Below are 21,222 nucleotides of genomic sequence, written 5' to 3'. Positions count from 1 at the left end.
GAGCCCAAGCCCGACTGTTATAGCTTAGTGGCTGAGCTTCTACCCATGAATCAGGAGGTCACAGTTCAATTCCTGATCAGGGCACATGTCCAGGTTCGGGCTCCTTCCCCAGTTTGGGGCATGCAGGAGGCAGCCAATCAATAATTCTCTCTCATGCCTTAGCCATTTTGGCTCAGCGGATAGAGCGTCAGTCTACAATTCTGGTCAAGGGCACTTGCCCGGGTTACGGGCTTGATCCCCAGTAGGGGGCATGCAGGAGGCAGCCAATCAATGATTCTCTATCATCATTGATGTTTCTATCTCTCTCTACCTTTCCCTTCCTCTCTGAAATCAATAAAAATACATTTCTTAAAGTTGTGCAATTTCTTTTTGAAATATTATTTTTTAATCCTAACTGGAGGACATGCTTAGAGACAGGAAGAGGGGGAGGGAGAGGGGGAAGATAAGGGGAAGGAGAAAGAGAGTGAGAGAGTGAGGAAGAAAGAGAGAGAGAGAGAGAGAGAGAGAGAGAAACATCGATCAATTGTCTTCTATAGGCTCCCCAACTGGGGATCAAAGCCGCAACCCAGGTATGTGCCCTGAGTGGGAATGGAACCGGCAACCTCTCAGTGCACAGGATGACGCTCAACCAACTGAGCCACTCCAGCCAGACTATCTGGGTGATTTTAATTATCTTTTTGCTTCTCTGGATTTTTCAAATTTTCTATAATAAACAAGTAATATTTTTACTATGGAAAAACAATAAAAGCTATTGTGTCAAAGTGTGACGATAAACAAAAGGGTCCCACTTCCCAGGTTGTATTATTTTCTGCTTCCTATTGATCTGAGTGTGCCTTTCTTGTAATGTACAGTCACAATCTAGCAGTACTCACCTGTCCAACTGCTTGCAAGTTATAGCAGACAATGTCCTTATTGGCTGCTGAAGTTCCATAGAGAAGTGCTTCAATGAGCCAGCATATCCCCAGGAGGAGGTCAAAGAAACTCAGATAAAAGAGTGGCCTCATCTGTCAAAACAACAAAAGCCTCATTCCATAAATGATGTTAACAGGAATTATTTCTATGTTTTACCTTTTTAGTAGAAACTGGGCATCATTTTTCTGGAGCCTCTCCCACTGGTTAACTGTGAGGAATATAAAGGAATACACCAGATAGGAGGGAATCTGTTATCACAACTATCCTAACTGTGCGGGAATCAGAGTACTTACGGATTAGCATTGGACCTTGTTCCTCATAGAGACACTCCTTCCTCAAACATAAAATCAAAGTAAAGAACGGGCCCTAGATGGTTTGGCTCAGTGGATAGAGCACCGACCTATGGACTAAAGTGTCCCAGGTTTGATTCAGGTCAAGAGCACATGGCCAGGTTATGGTCTCAATCCCCAGTACAGGGCATACAGGAGGTAGCTGATCAATGATTCTCGCTCATCATTGATGTTTCTACCTCTCTCTCCCTCTCCCTTCCTCTCTGAAATTTAAAAAAAAAGAATGGGCACCACCAATTAAAAATTCAAAGTGCTCTAGTTGCACAGCCAGCATCTTCTAACAATAGGAAATCAGTTCAGTATTTAGGGATATGGTTGAAGACCCAAAGAAAATGAAAAGTTTTCTTTTCAACCTTAATGTCATTAATGTGTATTTTTCTCTTTTTTCGTTATTGAAGTATAATTGACAAATAGAACTGTAAGATAATTAAAGTGTACAACATGATGATTTGATATACATTGTGAAAGGATTTCCCCTGAGTTACTTAACACATCCATCACCTCACATATTTACCTTTATTGGGGGCTAGGGAGCATTTAAGTTCTGTTCTCTTAGCAAATTTCAACTATACAATACGGTGTTATCAACTATAGTCAGTCACCATGTTATACATTAGATGCTTAGACCTTATCTATATACTAGAGGCCCAATGCACAAAATTTGTGCAAGAGTAGACCTTCCTTCCCCCAGCTTCTGGCTTCCCTCTGGCACCCGGGACCCGGGCTTGCTTCCCTCCAGCCGCCCGCAGGCACCCACAACCCGGGCTTCACTCCAGCCCCAGCTTCATCCAGAAGGATGTCTGAAAGGATGTCCAGTCTAATTAGCATATTACCCTTTTATTATCCTACCTAATAAAAGGGTAATATGCAAATAATCATCACTCTGCTACGCCCACGATTGGACCTGCGGGAGGCTGGGGGGCAGGACTCGGGGTGGCCTCTCAACGGCCAGATCGGCTGCCGCCGAGGGGGGACCGATGGGGCCGGTGGGAGGCGCAGTGGGAGCGGCGGCGGCACCCAGGTCCCTCCTATCACTGAGGGACCTGGGCGGTGGCGGCGCCCCAATCGCGGATGGCGGCATGGGGTCCGGCAGCTCCCGCCCCATGCTGCCGCCGCCGCCGCTGGGGTCCAAGCCCCCACCCTGAAAGAAGGCGGAAGGAAAACTGGTGCCAGTAGCCAGGTGAAGGAAGGTCTATTGCACGATTCTTTGTGCAAAGGGCCTCTAGTTATAAATATAAAAGCCTAAGCGACTGAATGACCGGTCTCTATGATGCACACTGACCACAAGGGGGCAGATGCTCAATGCAGGAGCTGCCCCCTGGTAGTCAGTGCGCTCCCACAGTGGAGCGCTGCTCACCTTACGGGCGCCAGATGCCAGCTCAGTGCTAGCAAGCGCAGCTGTGGTGGAGCGAGCCTCTCCTGCCTCTGCGGCAGCGCTACTGGGCAGTGGTGACAGGTGCAGCGGGGCCGAGATAAGCAGGAGCGGCACAGCGTCTGGCCAGGGCTCAGGCTCAGGCTCCTCTCCAGCCGCCTGCCACTTCATGCACTACTACATCCCTTGGGTGACGTTGGACTGCTGGATCAGGTCAAAACCAGCAGTCCGACATCCCCCGAGGGGTCCTGGTCTGCAAGAGGGCGCAGGCTAAGCTGAGTGACCCCACCGGTGCACAAATCCCATGCACCGGGCCTCTAGTTTATCTTATAAATTTCCATATCAATGAAAATATCAGTATAAATTGTATATGTTGAATATGAGTTTCTAAACCACATTGGTGAAGTATGCCTTTCTCACTTCCTAGTATCATCCGCTTTTTGTTTCTGCTCATTTTCTTTTCATCTTTATTGTTCAGATTACTACAGATGTCCCTCTTTTTTCCCCCCATAGCTCCCCTCCATCTGGTTCCCACCCCACCCCACTGTCCGCGTTCATAGGTACTGCATACATGCATATAAGGTCTTTGTCCCATCTCTTCCCACACCCCCCACATCCCATTCCCCTGAGAATTGTCAGTCCACTCCATTTCCATGCCCCTGATTCTTACCTTCACCAGTTTATTCTGTTCCTCAGATTTTTTTATCCATTTTATTTTTAGATTCACTTGTTGATAGATATGTATTTGTTGTCACTTTATTGTTCATAATTTTTATCTTTTATCTTTGGCATTCTAAGATCCTTGAAGGTCTCACTAAGTTCCTCAAAGGTCTCACTAAATTTCTCAGAGCTTTCTAGAAGATTCTTGAGTTAACCTTATAACTGTGGTTTTGAACTCTATATCCAGTAGTTTGCTTTCTTCCATTTCTTTCATTTGTGACACATTTCTTTGTCTCTGGATTTTGGCTGCTTCCCTGTATTTGTTTACCTCCAGGCCAATTGGCTGTGAGGACCAGCTGTGTCTACAGTGGAAGAACTGCTGTGCAGGAGACACACTTATGGGCCAGGACTTGCTTCAGTGGGGCGTTGGTGCTCACTGAGTCTGCCCCTTGAGTGTGTCTCTTATGGATGTGAAGAGTTGTAAACTGGTATGGTCTCACCCTGATCACTGGGTACATTGGCTCTTGGATTTCCAAGGAGATGCAAAGTCAGCCACTGCCTGGGGCCACCCAGCAGTAGGTACAGAGAGATCTGCAGATTCCTCCTCTTTGTATGGGGTTTGGAAGTGCCCAGATGAGGCCCAGCTGTGAAGCAACGCAGGCTGCTGCAGTGCTGGCCTTTGCTTTCTTTAGATAGCTTTGGGGCTCCCTGACCCAGCTACAGTTTGACAGGTTTTAGGATGAGAAAGGATAGGCCATTCATATGCAAAAGCCACTGCACACAGCTTCGGTAGGGTTGTAAATTGGGTAGGGTGGAGTCTCAGGGAGTCTCCAGGGCAGAGCAAACAGCAATGGTTGCCAGTTAGTCCTGCACCAGAGAGGTCCCACTGCTGCTGCACACATCTCCATCTGGAAGGAAGCTGTCCCCGTGTTCCTGCCCCGATGCCAGACAGTCCAGTTTCTCCCTGTATGTGTCTAGGTCCCCCAAAGTCTCGCCTGGCACTGGAGCTCAGAGCATGTGGGAGCTTGTACCTCCCTCCGGATTAAAAAGCAGCACACCCGGGTGCCAGCCCCTTCGGCACCTCCACACCTCTGCACCTCCTACCAGTCTCAATGCTCTTTCTTCTTTATTTTTCTAGTTGTAGTTCTTCTACTCAGCCAGGTTTCCTGTGGTTCTGGATATTAGTTGTTATGTATTTTAGTTATAATTTTGATATGGTTGTGGGAGGCAGCAAGTACAGGTGTTTACCTATGCCGCCCTCTTGGTTCCCTTTCCTCCTCTTTTTTTATCTCCCCACTCCCACTTTTCTAAAAATAGTTTTGGTCCTTCTATAGAGAAAATTATAAAATATTTATTGAGAGATACCAAAGGAAGATACCAAAGTGAAGAAATATAACATGCTCATGGATTATAAGACCTAATGTTATAGAAATGACAGTTCTCCCTAAATTGATATATAGGTTAAATGTAATCTCAATTACATCTCAACATATTTTCTTGTGAAATTTAACAAGCTGGCTCTAAATCTAACTGACAGATACAAAATATCAAGGTAACCTCTTGAAGAAAAACAAGCAAGACACTCAGAGAAATAGGAGAGGGACTTGTCCTACACATATCAAAACTTAATATAAAGCTAGAGCACAGATACGGTGGTCCTAAGTACAGGGATGAACAAACAGACCAATGAAACAGAATAGAGAGCCCCAAACAAACCCAAGCATATACACAGACTTTTGATATATGGTAGAGGTGGCTTTTTAGATCAATGGAAAAAAAGATAGTCTTCTCAAAATCTGATACTATAACAATATAGGATAATAATAGGATATCTATTTAATAAAAGTAAAATTAGAACCTTACTTTTTATCTCACACTCAAAAGTCAGTTCCAACTAGTTTAAAAGACCTAATTGTCTTTGACTTCTGCTTATGGAAAGTTTTCCTAAACAAAACACAAAAAGCTCAAAACGAAGTAATTGGAAAATTTTACAACATTAAAATAAAATAAATGCATGTGTTAAAATACACTATGAAATGTAAAGACATGCCACAAAGTGGGAGAAGATATTTGCAACACGTATAACTGACAAAGGACCAATATCCAAACAATATTAAAAACAAACAAAGAACTTACAAAGCAATAAGAAAACCCAATGGAAAAAAATGGACAAAAGATATGAACAAGTACATTAAGAAAAGAGGAAATCCAAATGGCCATAAACACATGAAAATATACCTGACCTGACCAATAATCAAGGAAATAAAAATTAAAAGCACAATGAGAAAAAAAATTACATACAACCATTTGGAAAAGTTTAGCATTATCTAGGAGATATACATATCCTATAACAATTCTGTTATTAGAAAAAGACATTAGGGAAATATTTGCATGTATACACCTGAAGACATGTACAAGATTGTTAATAGCAGCACAGATTGATAAGTTGTTGTATATTCATAATATAGAATGCTAAACATTAATGAAAATGAAATGAACCAGAGATATATAAAACAACATGGTTAACTGTCACAAATAATATTAAGGAGAAAAAGTAAATCACAAAACAATACATACAAAAAAATACCTATGTCAAATGCAAAAACAATCAAAACTAAATTGTTTAGAAATACATACATTACTGGTAAAATTGTACATAAAAATAAAGAAATAATTATCACAAAAATCTGGGTAGTGGTTACCTCTAGAAGTGAGGGAGAGAGTTGTGATTGGGAAGAACACAAACAGGTATGCTTAGGGGTACAGGCAATTTCTATTTCTTGTCCCTAGTGTTTGTTTATAATCATTCTTTAAGCAGTACACGTATGTTTTATGTATTCTAATCCATGCCTGATATATCTCACAAGAAAACGTAAATTTAAACATATTTAAGTTATCATCAGATACTACCTAACATAAAAACTAATCTCGTCCTAGCTGGTTTTGCTCAGTGGATAGAGCATCTGCCTGCGGACCAAAGGGTCCCAAGTTCCATTCTGGTCAAGGGCACATACCTTGGTTGCAGGCTCCTCCCTGGCCTGGGCCCTGGTCAGGGAGAGTGCAGAAGGCAACCAATCAATGTGTTTCTCTCACATTGATGTTTCTCTCTGTCTTTCCTTCTCTCTTCCACTTTCTCTAAAAGATCAATGGAAAAATATCCTTGATTGAGGATTAAAAAGCAACAACAAACTAATCTCACCTGTACAAAAGAAAATTTTTCTCATGCCTATATTCTAAATTAGAAGAAAGTTAAGATGCTAGTACTTGCTAACAGGGGTAAATGGTCAAGTTACCTTAAACAAAAACAAGTGAATTAATAACATTTTAAGCTGTATTTAATAAACATCAGATAGTATTATTTTCACCACATATAGCATACGCTCTGGGTAAGCCTGCTAAAATTACAGGCAGATAGCACATTCATAGATGAAACTGGCCTATGATCTACCTCAAGTTTATAACTGTTAATGGGTAAAAAATTAAAACAATATAAAGTAAACTCTGCATCATGGTGGCTGGTACCATGCCGAGGTAAAGTAAACTCTGGAGGAGAGAGGCAGCCAAGTGGCTTTTGTAAACAAGAACATAATTATGGTCATTGATTCAAGAAATAACCTTCTATATAGGGAGTTGTTAGCCACTAAAGCATACTTAAAGTTTTTGTCAGGGAAAAGGAGGGGGTTTATATATTTTCACTCGTGGTTGGAAAACCATTAGTTCTAGTAATAGGAGATAAAATCAATCAATTAAACAAAAATTAACTGAGTACCTACTACTGAGGTCAAGAAAGATTTCACCCTTCCTAACTATTAGTAAAATACTATGTTGAAGGTAATACAAAGAAATCATATAGTATTAGGGAAATACAACCAATACAGTGCTTGATAAGGAAACACAAAGAAAAAGCATAAAGCATGTAGCGGTGGGGGTAGGGATCAATGGGGGAAGGGGGACATCTGTAATACTTTCAACAATAAAGATAAATATTTTTTAAAAGGCATAAGACATGGTCCTAAATATAAAATCAAAGACTCTTTTTTTAAAAACAAACACACACACATTTGCAAAAGCAGAATGAGGATGGGGTAGGGGTAAAGTACTGTGTGACTTTCCCTAGGGAGGTCTGGGTCCGGGTCTATCCTGGTGAGGTGAAAGGCCTAAAACAACTCATATGAATACTCTTCTAAAACTCTGCTCCCCAATATTTCTATTCACGTAAAACAAAGACTATCCAAAGTATCAAATGTGATCTTTATGAGGAAATGAAGTCACACGCCATGCAGTGAACTATATCTGCCCTGAGTATTTTTTTAACATTGGCTGGCCTGGGACACTTTCTTCTTGTTTCAGGTTGCCTCTGAGTCACTGTCTAATCAGCTAGTCCCATCTAGATTTCCCATGGATTTTTTCAATTTACTATAATTATTTTGCTGTTATTGTTAATCCTTACCAAGGATATTTTTCCATTAATCTTTTAGAGAGAGTGGAAAAGAGAGGGAAAGACAGAGCGAAACATCAATGTGAGAGAAACACATTGATTGGTTGCCTTCTGCACTCTCCCTGACCAAGGCCTGGGCCGGGGAGGAGCCTGCAACCAGGTATGTGCCTTGACCAGAATGGAACCTGGGACCCTTTGGTCCGCAGGCCGATGCTCTATCCACTGAGCCAAACCGGCTAGGGCACTATAATTATTTTTAATTTAATAGACTACTTTGTCTTTTTCAGAGTATGCCTTCCATGTGTTTTTACTGGAAGTAATAAAGGAAAACAGCTCAATATGGCTTACATGTTTAATCTGAAAAAATTTAGAATTTTTCCTAGGCCAAGAAAACAGAATATGTGGGAACCACTGAACTAGTGATTGCTAAGGTCCTTTAGGTTCTGGTTATGTGAAAGGTATCAGAATTGAAGCCAGAGAAATTAAAGGTCTCATCCTAAGTCAAACTAGACGCCACATCTTTATAAAGCTCTAATGCACTGTCATCCCAGAGGTCACCTTAGAACAAAGGTTCTCACCCAGGAGCAATTCTGCCTCTCCCAGGAGACATCCGGCAATATTTGAAGGTAGTTTTGGTTGTCATAACTGGGCCAGGGCTGGGGTAGGAGGTGTTGCTACTAGCATCTGAGTAAAGTCTGCTAAACATCCTAATGCACAGGACAGCCACCCCCGCCCCCCACCAACAAATTACCATCTAGCCCAAAAGGTCAACAGTGCTGAGACTGAGAATCTCTACTAAGCTCTCTCCACTATGTAACTCATATTTTATTAACTTAATCACATCTGAATTCCAATGTCAGCAAAGGAAACAAACATTAGGAAAATCTTAATCAAAGCAAGATATGTAGCCTAAGATTACTTTGGCAGGCAATGACAATACAGTATGAAGATTTCTACTTTCACACTCTATGTCTAAAATTAAAAATTCTCTTTTCATTAGGCATCATATTTCAGTGAATGGGGGACCTTAGACGGTTTGGCTCAGTGGACAGAGAGTTGGCCTGCAGACGAAAGGGTCCTGGGTTTGATTCTGATCAAGGGCATGTACCTTGGTTGCAGGCTCCTCCCCAGCCCGGGCTGTGGTCAGGGTCGATGCAGGAGGCAACCAATCGATATGTCTCTCTATCTTTCCCTCTATTTGCCACTCTTCCTAAAAATCAATGGAAAAATATCCTCGGGTGAGGATTAACAAAAAATAAAAAGTAGCCCTAACCGGCTTGGCTCAGTGGATAGAGCGTCAGCCTGCGGACTGAAGGGTCCCAGGTACGATTCCAGCCAAGGGCACATGCCTGGGTTGCGGGCTCGATCCCTGGTGGGGGGTGTGCAGCAGGCAGCAGATCAATGATTCTCTCTCATCATTAATGTTTCTATCACTCTCTCCTTCTCCCTTCCTCTCTGAAATCAATAAAGAAATATATTTAAAATAATAACTTAATTAATTAATAAAAAGTAAAAATTGTTATGGGGGGGGAAAGGCTTTGAATAAGACAAGTATGCACTCAAATTCTAGCTCTAACACTTACTAGGTATAAGACTCTAGAAAAGCCCCTCAACCTTATTAGTATTCCATTTCCTCATTTATAAAACCAGATTCATAATATCTACCTTATACAGTTGTTTTAAGGATTATTTGAAAAATGTATTTAAAACACTGAGCACATGTGTCTAGAATGTAATAAATAGTAAATACTGTGTTTAATTTGAAGGAGGACTGTGGTTAGGAGTTGGACTTTTGAAAAATTCGTGCTCTGTTACTTACCATATAACTTGAACAAGTAAATCTTATGACTTTGAATCTCAATATTCTCATCTGTGAAATAGGGCTACACCATCCTTCTCAAAGAAGAGTAATGAGGACCATAAGGCACTCAGCATAGTTGGAACACAGTAAGTGTTCCACATATAGAACTATTTTTGTTATTAAAGGGGGCCCAATAAAACCCAATGACATTTTCCACATATATGTTCTCCCATATATGTTCTAAACTACATTTTGCCTACTTTTGTGCCATTTGGCCTCATTAGAGAAACAGTTGTTACATTTCTCATAAAATCTTTTCTGAGCTATCAAATTCATCACTCTTCTTAGTCCTCTCTGAAACAGAAAGGTTTTTTGTTTGTTTGTTGTTTTATTACACCTTAAATACATACAATATTTGTCAACTATACCTCAATAAAAGGAAGGTTCTTGCCTTGAACTTTTTGGTATGAATAGTTTTACATAGGATGTATTTTTGCTCTGTTTTCACCATTAAATTGTAATTATATAGAAGGCCAGAACAGCAAAACAACTACATTTTGTATAGCAAAGTCTTTGAACTATTTCCTAGCCCCTCTAGCAACTTAACCAACATATTAACATCAGAAAACTCACCTGTAAGCAGGACCCTACCAAACTTAGAGTGAACACAGGCTTCAAACTACACTGTTTCCTTAATCTTAATAATTAATACATACAAAAAATCCATATTTAGTAGTCAATCTTTCAGTGTTCAAAGTTATAATTAAAATAATTACCTAGAAGAAAAGGGAGACCTATTGACACTGTCTAAAATATCTCAATGGATCATGACAAATTTATAAGTGATTCATAGAATTATTCCATCATTTATAGGTGACACCTCTCTTAATTATATCAAAAGCTAAGTCACTACAATTTCAAATCCAACATAAAAAGAGACTGCTCACCTCTGGAGATTTCTGTATATTCTGGAATACAGCATAAGCAATAAGTGAACTTGAACCTATAACACTAACATAGATAAAAGATCAATAAAACAGGACAATTGGGGTCCCTTCATATTTGCTATTGATGTTTACAGCTTTATTGACATATAATTGATGTAAAATTACCTGCACATATTTAAAAATATATATAGACTGCTTCATGAATTTGTGTGTCAGCCTTGTGCAAGGCCCACGCTAATCTTCTCTACTTCATTCCAGTTTTTAGTATATGTACTACCAAAACTATTGATTTTTTTAAGTAAATCCTATTGACCAAGTTGTTCTTTGATTTTCAGAAGTTAGCCCTCAGTCTGTATTTTTGGTCTTATTGTTGTTGATATTGGTACATTTTATTAATCAGAAAATATCAGCATGGTAAAGAACAACACTTCTCTCTAACTAAAGAATAAAAGCAAATCCCCAGGGAGGGAAATGTAGACACGTTCAGAATTCTCAAGTTTTTCTTATACTAGTTTAAATAGTCATATCACATGAGATTAAGTAAACATACCTCAGAGTAGCCATAACAAATTGTATCCACTGTATTGCAGAATAAACCTAAACAAAATGAGAAAATAAGAATAAAACTACGCCTTTTACATTTAATATTCAACCTTATTCCAGTTTCACTGTTTATTAACTATCTGTGCAGAGCACAAACTCTTTTTCAGTGCCTAATCAAAACACACTATAAATCTGAGAATGAGTAGAAAGTCTGAATAGAACCATGGAAAGGCAGGGCGGCTTCTTTCTTCCTCCCTTATGCTACACCTCTGGGAAACAGTAAGATAACTAATAGAGAGGTAGACAGAAAGTGACCGAGTGGAAACAAACAAACACAGAGTTAAATGAGAAAATTAATAAAGGGAAGAATAAAATGGAGAAGAGGTAGGAAAAGTTAAATTGTGAGACAGGACAGATATATGGGAAGAATGGGTAAAAAGAAAGGCAAACAAATGCTAAATAGAGTTGAGTGACAGCTAGACAGACGAAAACAGAATACTAGGCAACAGAGAAATAGAAAAAAAGAAAACAATATGGAGAGAGATACTTGAGAGAAAAATACAGAACGGGGAGGAAGAAAGGGGGAGCACAAAAGGAGAGAGCTTCCCCACAGCTTCTAATCTCACCAAGTCCAGATTGTCTGTCAGAATTCTAGCCTCCAGCAGGAAGGCCATAGGGACGTTAGCCCCAGCTATGCTTAAGCAGCCAGATCCTTCTCCGTCAGGTTCTGAATACCCAAGTGGTGAACAGGTGGCTCCACCCCTACCCCAGCTGGGCTCCTCCCTCTCCAATCCTGCCCTGTACCTTGAGGGCAAGGAGAGGTGGCAACAAGTGGAGGAGAAAGCCAAGCAGAAAGAACAAAAACAGAAAAAGCAGGTGACAAGGAAACAAAGTTCTAAAAAAGCATTAAAATTGTAAGAAGGGGCGAGGCAGGAGTAATAAAAGTAGAAAGAATGAGTCATAGTGAAAAGGTAAACAGGGCTGCAAGAAATGGAACAGAAAAAAGGGAGAGAAAAATAGGGAAGGGAGGTCTGCTTAAAACTTGCCCCTTTTTATATACAGAAGCCTGTAATGAGAACTATACACTGGACTGGATATTCACTCAATCAATAAAGTTTTAGTATTACCAGGAAAAAGCTGTGGAGATAAGAGGTTATTAATATATCATATTTATTTAATACTAACACCTTCAAAATTCTATACCAAAAATCCCCACCAGAAATATATATCATTAAATTATATGATTCATTTAATATACTTATGTTCATATATCAACTTTGTATAAAGCATTGTGTTATGGAAGATACAAAGACAAGATACAGACACATACTTGCAAAAGTTTATAATATAGTAGGAAAAACAGCTTGAATACCAAAAACCTTAAATTATCTACACACAAAATCATATATCCTGATTGGCAGTATTTGTAAGAATTGGTAAAATTTGGACAAAAATTGGAGGAGGAAGGAAACAGAAGGAAGAACATTTATTTCATCTAACGATACTTTTATACATTCTATGAATATTTATTGATAACATAAATTAGATCATTTGCTTGGCTTGAGTAATTTCAATATATGACATTTACTCATATGAGGTTAAGAATATAGTGTGGAGTAGAAGACAGGACATTGTTAAGCAGAGGTAGGCTGTAATCACTTTGTTTAAATTATTAGATAAACAAATAAATGAAAATACCAGTAAATTTCTGGGTCAGATATCCCTACTAGAGGTCTTAGGGAGTGTTTTTCGGCTTCTAATCATATAGCTATGTAATAAGAGTGAGGGGACTAATGACAGTCTCACCAAGTGATAAAGGAATGCTTGTGAACAAAGGACTCCTGTCTTAGTCGAGAACAAATCTCAAATTGTTCTGAGAACAGCCATGAGAAATTAGTCTGCTGCTCTTGATAGAACTTTTCACTTTTGGCATCTCCTCTAAAATGTCTATGTCACCAGCCAACATGTGGGGATTTACTTTTCCATTTTTCTCTCTAAATTAGTCTCCTGCCTTCTGTATATTCAGCTGTCTTCCTTTGATATGTCTCTGGAAAAATAATCAATAATCTTCCCATCTTCTCTTTCTACAAGGATTAACCAAGCCCAAATGATAAAGTGGGTAATATTTATTTTCAGTTTTCTTTTCTCCTCCTTTTTTCAAAATTTACTTGAAAGAGAGAGGAAGGGGGAAGGGAGAGAGGGAGGGAAGGAGGGCGAGAAGGACAGAGGTAATGAGGGAAGAGAGAGGGAGAGGGGGAAGGTGGTGGGCGGGGGGGGGGGGGGGGGAGAGAGGAACATCAGTATGAGAGAGAAACATCCATAGATGCCCCAACTGGGATTGAACCCACAACCTGGGCATGTGCCCTGACCAGGAATGGAACCTACTATGGGATGAAGTAGGGGTACGGGATGAAGGTCCACACAACTGAGCCACACAGGCCAAGGTTCTTCTATTTTTACTTCTTTAGCGAGCTCAAACACACACCAGTAGTCAACGTAATGGGCCACTCTATACTAAGTATCAATTTAAGTTAACAGATATTCATTAAACTTCTACCATGAGCAAGTTAATGCAGAGGTTAAAAAGTCAAGAAATCACCTACCTAGTAAAATATTTTTATTTAAGCAAAAATACTCAACTCAAAGTGTTATTATTTTAGTAATAATAGCTACCAATTATTGAGTGCTTTCTATGTGTAAGGCTCTATACTAAGCATTTTAATCCTCACCACAACCTTTGAGGTAAGAAGCAGTATTATTCCCATTTTATAGATAAAGTGTTGATGAAAATGTGAAGAAAAAGGTTGAAACCTCATACATTGCTAGTGGGAATATCATATTTGCAGCCACTTTGTCAGTTTCTCAAATAGTTAAACATACACTACATGACTCAGCTTCTAGATATAAACCCGCCTCTACTCCTAGGTATATTTGGATACAAATGTTCATAACGGTGTTACTCATAATAGACAAAAAGTAGAAATAACATAAATGTTCATCAACTGATGAAGGGATAAAATGTGGTTTATCCATGCAATGGAATATTATTCAGCAATTAAAAGGAAAGAAGTAGCCCTAACTGGTTTGGCTCAATGGATAGAGCGTCAGCCTACGGACTGAAAGGTCCAGGTTCGATTCCGGTCAAGGGCATGTACCTTGGTTGCGGGCACATCCCAAGTAGGGGGTGTGCAGGAGGCAGCTGATCAATGTTTCTTTCTCATTGATGTTTCTAACTCTCTATCCCTCTCCCTTCCTCTCTTTAAAAAAATCAATAAAATATACTTTTTTAAAAAAGGAAAGAAGTACTGATAACATGATACAACATGGGTGAACCTTGAAAACAGTATGCTGCCCTAGCTGACTTGGCTCAGTGGATAGAGCATCGGCCCATGGACTGAAGGGTCCCGGGTTCAATTCTGGTCAAGGGCATGTACCTCAGTTTCAGGCTCAATACCTGGCCCCAGGTCAGGGTGCATGTTGGAAGCAACCAATCAACATCTCTCTCACATTGATGTTTCTCCATCTCTCCCCCTCCCTTCCACTCTCTCTAAAAAAATCAATGGGAAAATATTCTTGGGTGAGGATTTAAAAAAACAACAAAAAAACATTATGCTAAGTCAACAGACCGGTCACAAAAGACCACAGATTGTATGATTGCATTCATACAAAATGTCTAAAATAGACAAATTTATACAGTCACATAGATTAGGGCTAGGAAAATAGTTTGGGGAGTGACTGCTAATGGGCACAGGGTTTCTTTTTAGGACAAAATATTCTAAAATCATATAGTGGTGATGGCTACACAACTCTATGAATATACTAAAAATTGTTGAAATGTACACTTTAAGAGGGTGACTTATATGATAGGTGAATTATCTATATATATAAAAGCCCAAGCGATTGGCCGACTGGTAGCTATGATGTGTACTGACCACCAGGGGGAAGACATTCAATGCAGGAGCTACGGTGACTTGGCAGCTGCGGTTCTCAGGTGATGCAGCCAGAACCAGAGAGGAGGGAGCCCGATACCAGGGTGCATCACCTGAGAACCGCCCTCTCGCAATCTGGGACCCTTCAGGGGATGTTGGAGAGCCGGTTTCGGCCTAATCCCCTCAGGCCAAGCTGAGAGACCCCTTCAGGGCACGAATCCGTGCACCGGGCCTCTAGTAACTCAATAAAGCTGTTGCCAAAAATGAAGTTTGGGACAAAAACAAGGAAGCAAATGTCCCATTGCTGAAATTCATGGTGTAATGATTAATGGATAACATGTTTCTGTCTTTACTACTGAAAAGAGTAATATTGAGATTAAAAAGTGTAAAATAAACATTGCAATAGGGAACTGAAGAGAAAGATTTTGAGAAAGCACCTGACTGCTCTAAATGAATCCACCACTCCTGGTCTGAACAAATTATACTCTAGCACTTTGATAAAACTTGCAGGTTAACCCAATAAACCATTGAACGAAATCTGAGGGCTCATGTAAAAATGGGAAAACTGCTGCCCTAGCTGGTTTGGCTCAGTGGATGGAGCGTCAGCCTACGGACTAAAGGGTTCTGGGTTCGATTCCAGTCAAGGGCACATGCCCAGGTTGCAGGCTCGATCCCCAGCAGGGGGCATGCAGGAGGCAGCCAATCAATGATTCCCTCTCATCATTGATGTTTCTATCTCTCTCTTCCACTCCCTTCCTTTCTGAAATCAATAAAAATATATTTAAAATGGGAAAACTGCTAGAAATTATAGAAAACTGGTTACCACTAAAAATTTTTATTTTTATAAAACAGTAAAATCTGCAAACCATAAGTGAAAAGATTATAGTATTGATCCCAGACAAGATTGTAGAATGAACTATCCAAAATATATATTTTTAAATAAACAGAAAAATATAATAATTATGTCAGCATGGACTTATAAATAATCATGCCTCATTCTCTTTTTGGATAGAATTACTACACATAGTATAGATGGTATTTTGACAAAACATTTGGTAAGAAATTTGGTGATGTAAAAATAAATATAGACCAAGTAGAAGCACAATTAAGGACATTTCTTAAATAAACTAAGAGAATGCTAATTCATTGATGAATATCAATTTAGGAATACCTTCTAGTGGAGTGAATCAGCATTCTGACTTGGCACTGTTCTGTAAAACACTTTCATCAATGACTTGAAAGAAAATATAGTACAGGTATATTTATGAAGTTGTGTGTGTCACTTATCTACTGTTACGTAACAAATTTCCACAAATTTAGAGGCTTAAAACACATAACCTCACATATTCTATGGGTCAGGTGTCCCAGGTTAGCTTAGTTGGGTCCTCTGCTTCAGTGTCTCTCCTATCTATCTATCTATCTATCTATCTATCTATCTATCTATCTAAACAGGGAATAAGCTAATTAGCTGGGCATCATGACCGCTCAGGAGGCAGCTGCATCACGACCACACAGGAGGAGCTTGGCGCGCAGATGGGTGGGAGGGGACTGTGTGCCACCCCCAGCTCCAGCAGCTGTGGGGAGGCTGGGGCTGGGGGAGGGCCAGACTGGAGACACAACACATGGAGAGGCTGGGGCTGGGGGCGAGCTGGAGCGGAGACACAACACACAGGAGTGCCTGCCCCCCACCCCAGTGGACACAATGCAGAGGCCAGCGCTACAAGGGTCAGGCGCGGGTCCCGGCCCCCCACGGGGTGCCTCCTCCAGTAATTTCAATCGCGTGCTGGGCCTCTAGTATAATAATAAAAGTATAATATGCTAATTAGACCAAATGTGCTTCCGAACAAAGCCGGGGCTGCGAGGGAAGCCTGGGTTCCGGGTGCCTGCCAGTGGCCAGAGGGAAGCCAGTGCTAGCAGCCGGGGGAAGGAAGGCCTACTCTTGCACAGATTTCATGCATTGGGCCTCTGGTAAGGTTATAATCAAGATGTTGACTGATTCTCATCTGAATACTCAAATGGGGAAGGATCTGCTTCCAAGTTCATGTAGTTGTTGGCCTAATTCAGTTCCTTGAGGGTTATTGGTCTGAGGGCCTCAGTTCCCAACTAACTGTTGGCCAAATGCTACACTAAATTCCTTGCTTGCCCTGTGGACTTGTGCAAGATGTCATCCTAGCAAGATGGAAGTCACAATCTTATGGCACCAAATCACTGGAGTGACATTCCATCATTTCTTCTGTATTCTATTGATTGTAGATTTTTTCAACACTCAAAAGGAAAGGATTACAAGAGTGTGAATATCAAGAGGCAGGGGCCATCTTAATGTCTTCCCACCATGTGTACTCTAATATGTCAAGTACTTTTCCAAATCAGATCATTTGCAATAGCTGTTCCCTCTCTCTGGAATGCTCTTCCTCCAGATAATCACATGACTGGCTCCTCATCCTTCAAGTATCAGCTCAAATATCATCACCTCACAGATGAACATTTATGAAATTCCAAAATATCTGGTTTATTTGTGTGGCTTATAAAAGTAAGACAAAATACATGAATTGAAAGTGGGACAAAAGGAGAAAAAAAAATTTCTGCTGAAATTACTTGATGCCTGGATGTTAAAATCTGAGTTTCAAAATATTACTCTATTGAATAAAACAATATTAAAAATAACAGAGCGCTAGCCGGTTTGGCTCAGTGGATAGAGAGCATTGGCCTGCAGACTGAAGAGTCCTGGGTTCGATTCTGATCAAAGGCACATGCCTGGGTTTCAGGCTCAATCCCCAGTGTGGGGTGTGCAGGAGGCAGCTGATCCATGATTCTCTCTCATCATTGATGTTTCCATCTCTCTCATGCACATGCTCTCCCTTCCTCTCTGACATCAATAAATAATGAGAGGCCTGGTGCATGAAATGTGTGCACCAGTAGGGTCCCTAGGCCTGGCCAGCAATCAAGGACAATCAGGTTCCCCACCTCCTCCTTCCCTCACTCCCAGTGCCCGGCTGCCACTGCTGGTCGCTTACCATGTTGCACACTGCCCCCTGGTGGTCAGCACACATCATAGCAAGCAATTGAACTCCCAGTCTCCTGGTGGAACTCCCAGGGGGACAATTTGCATATTAGCCTTTTATTATATAGGATATACATATTAAACACACACACCAAAAGAAACGTTGATGACTCCAAATATTTTAACTTAATATGACCCTCTACAACATGCCCTTTCACAGACTTATCCAGCTTTTCCCCTTGCTAGAAATATCCTTTGGTGTTTGCCTTGTAAATGCCTCTTCTTTCAAGATCCATCTTAAAAGTCATCTCCTGTCTATAACTTTCCCTGACATCCCAGAACAGGACTGACTGAATCTGCGTATGTATTTTCACAAGACTGTATTACAGTCTTATTATCTACCAATGACATCCTAAGTGTTATATTGCTATCCCGAGGTCTCCTCCCCGCACACTGACTCCCTTCGGCACAGAGCTCTGTCTCAGTCATCTCTGTATTCCCACAGGCAAACCCAGGATCCGGTGTAAACCAACCATACCCTGAACAAGTATCTGCTGTATAGAATTTTGGGGGGCCTAGATGGGTGGGGTACTCAGCTTCCAATAAAACCTGGCGCCTCAGAGTAGGCTCGACTGTCAGACTGGGCAGAGGGCAGGAGTGGCCCCGATGAAGAGCCACACAGATGAAGAGCCACGCCTGGTGACCAAGTCGGGCCTGGCCAAGGGAGGTGGCCGAGGATGACTGACTGAGGGGAATACCGAGCCGACTGAGGGAGCGTAGTAACTCCAGTCAGAGTGACTGATAGACTAACCGAGGGTAGCAGTCAATCCCAACCGCCTGCCTGATGGACCGAGGGCAGGAAGAAATCGGGCTGTGGCGTCGTCATCTTCAGAGACAAGGAAAGACAGCGAACCAAGAGCTGCAAAGACGCCAAAGCACGCGCCTCGTGCCTCTCCTCACGCGGAGAAGGACGGGAAAAGGCGTGGCCGGTTGTGCGCCTCAGCGCGTGCGCGTGCGCGTGCGCGTGCGCGACAGTCTCTCCCTCCCTCTCTTCCTTGCCCCACCCCACACGTCGCTCCTCCCTCTCATCCTGGGAAGGCGCGAGCCTCGCTGAGTGCGCGCGCACACGGCAGCCCTATTTCCCCCGCCCCTCACGTGGCCCCTCCCTCTCGTCCTAGGCGGGCGTGAGCCTCCGGGGCGGGGCTTCCTGGTCACGTGCTCCCGACTCGGCGCTCTCTCCACTACAGCCTTACTAGCTCCCACTGCCAGTATCCGGCGTTATGGCTGCCGCTCTGTCCCGCTCCTCTTCCCTCTCCCCACTGTTTCCCTTTTTCTTGTTCCTCCAGCTTCTCTCCGCTCCGCAGGGCAGCAGCGGCCTGCACACCAAGGGCGCCCTTCCCCTGGATACAGTCACTTTCTACAAGGTAACGGGGGCGAGGGACATCGTGCCCAGGGGAGCGCGCACCGTGGGTGACGCAAGGAGCAGCGGGCTGGCTAGAGGTGGTCTGTAACTACGTTCTCGGGGCTTCCCACCATCGTATCGGGCTGGTGGGCTCTGGGCCGACGCCATAGCATGACCATGGGGTCTACAAGCTCCAGGGCCCCTGCGCACCCTCGCCTTTGCAGTATTTTTACTTGCTTCCTCTTTTGTGAAAGATGCAGCTTTCCTTCACCGATGGGGAGGGGGCGGTGTCAGGAGGGATCCAATCCTGGAGTCCCAAGTGGGAGACCCGGAGGGCGGTGCCAGGCGGACGCCACTGCACAGGCTGTGGTTGGGCGGCGAGGTAGAAACCAGTCTTGTTAGCTGGCATTTCTGCGCCCCTCTTCCCTTGGCGTGGATTGCAGACAGCTTTGCAGTATGCAAATAATGTCCAGATAGCCTGCGTCTCCTTGAAAAGTGCAAGCGTTAAGAATAAGCTTCGGTTCTACCACCCTACAGGAAATATTGGGCCCGAGGACAAGGATCAAGGCATAGAAGGATTGCCACTACCCCCGCACCCCAAGTTTACAGAATTTGGGGTCCTGGCCTGGATAAATGGCCGTTGAAAATGTTGAAGGCTGAATGCAGTCTCAACCCCCTCCTCTTTCACCTGTCTTCACCCACTGGCAACCTTCAAATTTGTTTACACGATGGGCAAACTAAGGGTTTGAGAGAAAGAGAGTCCGTCATTTTATTTTCTTAATTTGTACCCATTGCTGGGGAAGTGAAACCTACAAGTGGAGGTCTGAATCTATCTCAAGTGCCTGAACCCTTGCTATTTTCAAAAGGGTTTCTTGTGGGTTTGGCACGTGTGGCCTATTCAAGAATTGAAAAGTGTAGGTATGGCTGGTTGGTTGTCACCCCACAACACCCTATGCTTTTGGGGCCTTTATTGGCAAAGTGACACCTCCACCTCCAAACATGGGACTGGGATAACATCACAGACCAAGTGTGATTTAGAGGAGGCTTTGCACTGTAAAGTTAACAGTATTTCCTAATCACTTGATGCCTCACCATCTTTACTGCTTCCACCCTGGTCAATGCTATCATTACAAGAGCCTCCTCTCAGTCCAAGTTGCTTCTCTCTCCTTTAATCTCCTACCATTCTTTTTGTCCCCTCTGCTCCAGCCACACATTTTTTTGCTGTTTAAATATTCCTAGCTCATTACTGCATTTGGGCCTTTGCACTTGTGACTAGAACATTCTTTGAAGGCTGGTTTCTTCTATTCAGGCTTAGGTTAAATATTATCTTTATTTTTTTTATTGATTTCAGAGAGGAAGAGAGAAGGAGAAAGATGGAAACATCAAAGGTGTGAGAAAATCATTGATCGGTTGCCTCTTGCACGCCCCCAACTGGGGATCGAGCCCTCAACCCGGGCCTGTGCCTTTGGCTGGAATTGAACCGGGGACCCTTCAGTTTGCAAGCCGACGCTCTATCTGCTGAGCTAAACCGGCTAGGGCAAATATTAAGTTCTTAAAGTCCTTCCTTGATTTCCCTACCCCCTAGCCTAAAGTGCCAGTCACATCACCTGGTTTGATTTCTGTGTAGAGCCCACTCATCACCGATTTTTTTTTTCTTGTTTATTTTATCATTTCCCACACTAGAATATTGTATGCTTGGGAAGAACTACCTTGCCTATTTTGTTCATTGATCATCTGCACAACCTAGCAGGTTACATGTCACATAGAAGATGTTCAGTAATAGTCTGTTGAATGAATAAATGTTTTATCTGGTCCCTTTCTAAATCTCACTCTTTTCATTATTATTGAACAAAAGGGGGGCTTCCTA

The 21,222-nt window shown here is 42.1% G+C and overlaps 2 protein-coding genes across 6 annotated transcripts in view; one reads left to right on the top strand and one right to left on the bottom strand.

Moving 5' to 3' along the window:
• The window catches only part of TMEM116 (transmembrane protein 116), a 57,325-nt gene extending 38,407 nt beyond the window's left edge, over nt 1-18,918 (bottom strand). For 2 of the 5 annotated variants that reach the window (XM_079763325.1, XM_079763327.1), the window contains exons 1-4: nt 11,650-11,818; nt 11,031-11,077; nt 10,481-10,544; nt 873-1,004 (exon numbers count right to left, since the gene is read on the bottom strand). In XM_079763325.1, coding sequence (XP_079619451.1) covers nt 873-1,004; nt 10,481-10,544; nt 11,031-11,077; nt 11,650-11,697 — 291 coding nt within the window. In that variant the 5' untranslated portion in view covers nt 11,698-11,818. Of the gene's footprint in view, nt 1-872; nt 1,005-10,480; nt 10,545-11,030; nt 11,078-11,649; nt 11,819-18,764 lie in introns of those variants that run through there. The other 3 variants (XM_079763326.1, XM_079763328.1, XM_079763329.1) reach the window with 3 other exon arrangements.
• Nucleotides 18,919-19,110: 192 nt separating this feature from the next.
• ERP29 (endoplasmic reticulum protein 29) overlaps nt 19,111-21,222 on the top strand; it is a 6,257-nt gene continuing 4,145 nt past the window's right edge. Inside the window, exon 1 of the mRNA XM_079763330.1 lies at nt 19,111-19,377. Within this exon, the coding sequence (XP_079619456.1) occupies nt 19,234-19,377 (144 nt within the window). The 5' untranslated portion in view covers nt 19,111-19,233. The remainder of the gene's footprint in view (nt 19,378-21,222) is intronic.

Source organism: Cnephaeus nilssonii, assembly GCF_951640355.1.
Source record: "Cnephaeus nilssonii genome assembly, chromosome: 22".
NCBI classification, from domain to species: Eukaryota; Metazoa; Chordata; class Mammalia; order Chiroptera; family Vespertilionidae; genus Cnephaeus; species Cnephaeus nilssonii.
Note: the sequence above shows the minus strand (reverse complement) of the source record. Positions and strands in the feature narration are given on the sequence as shown.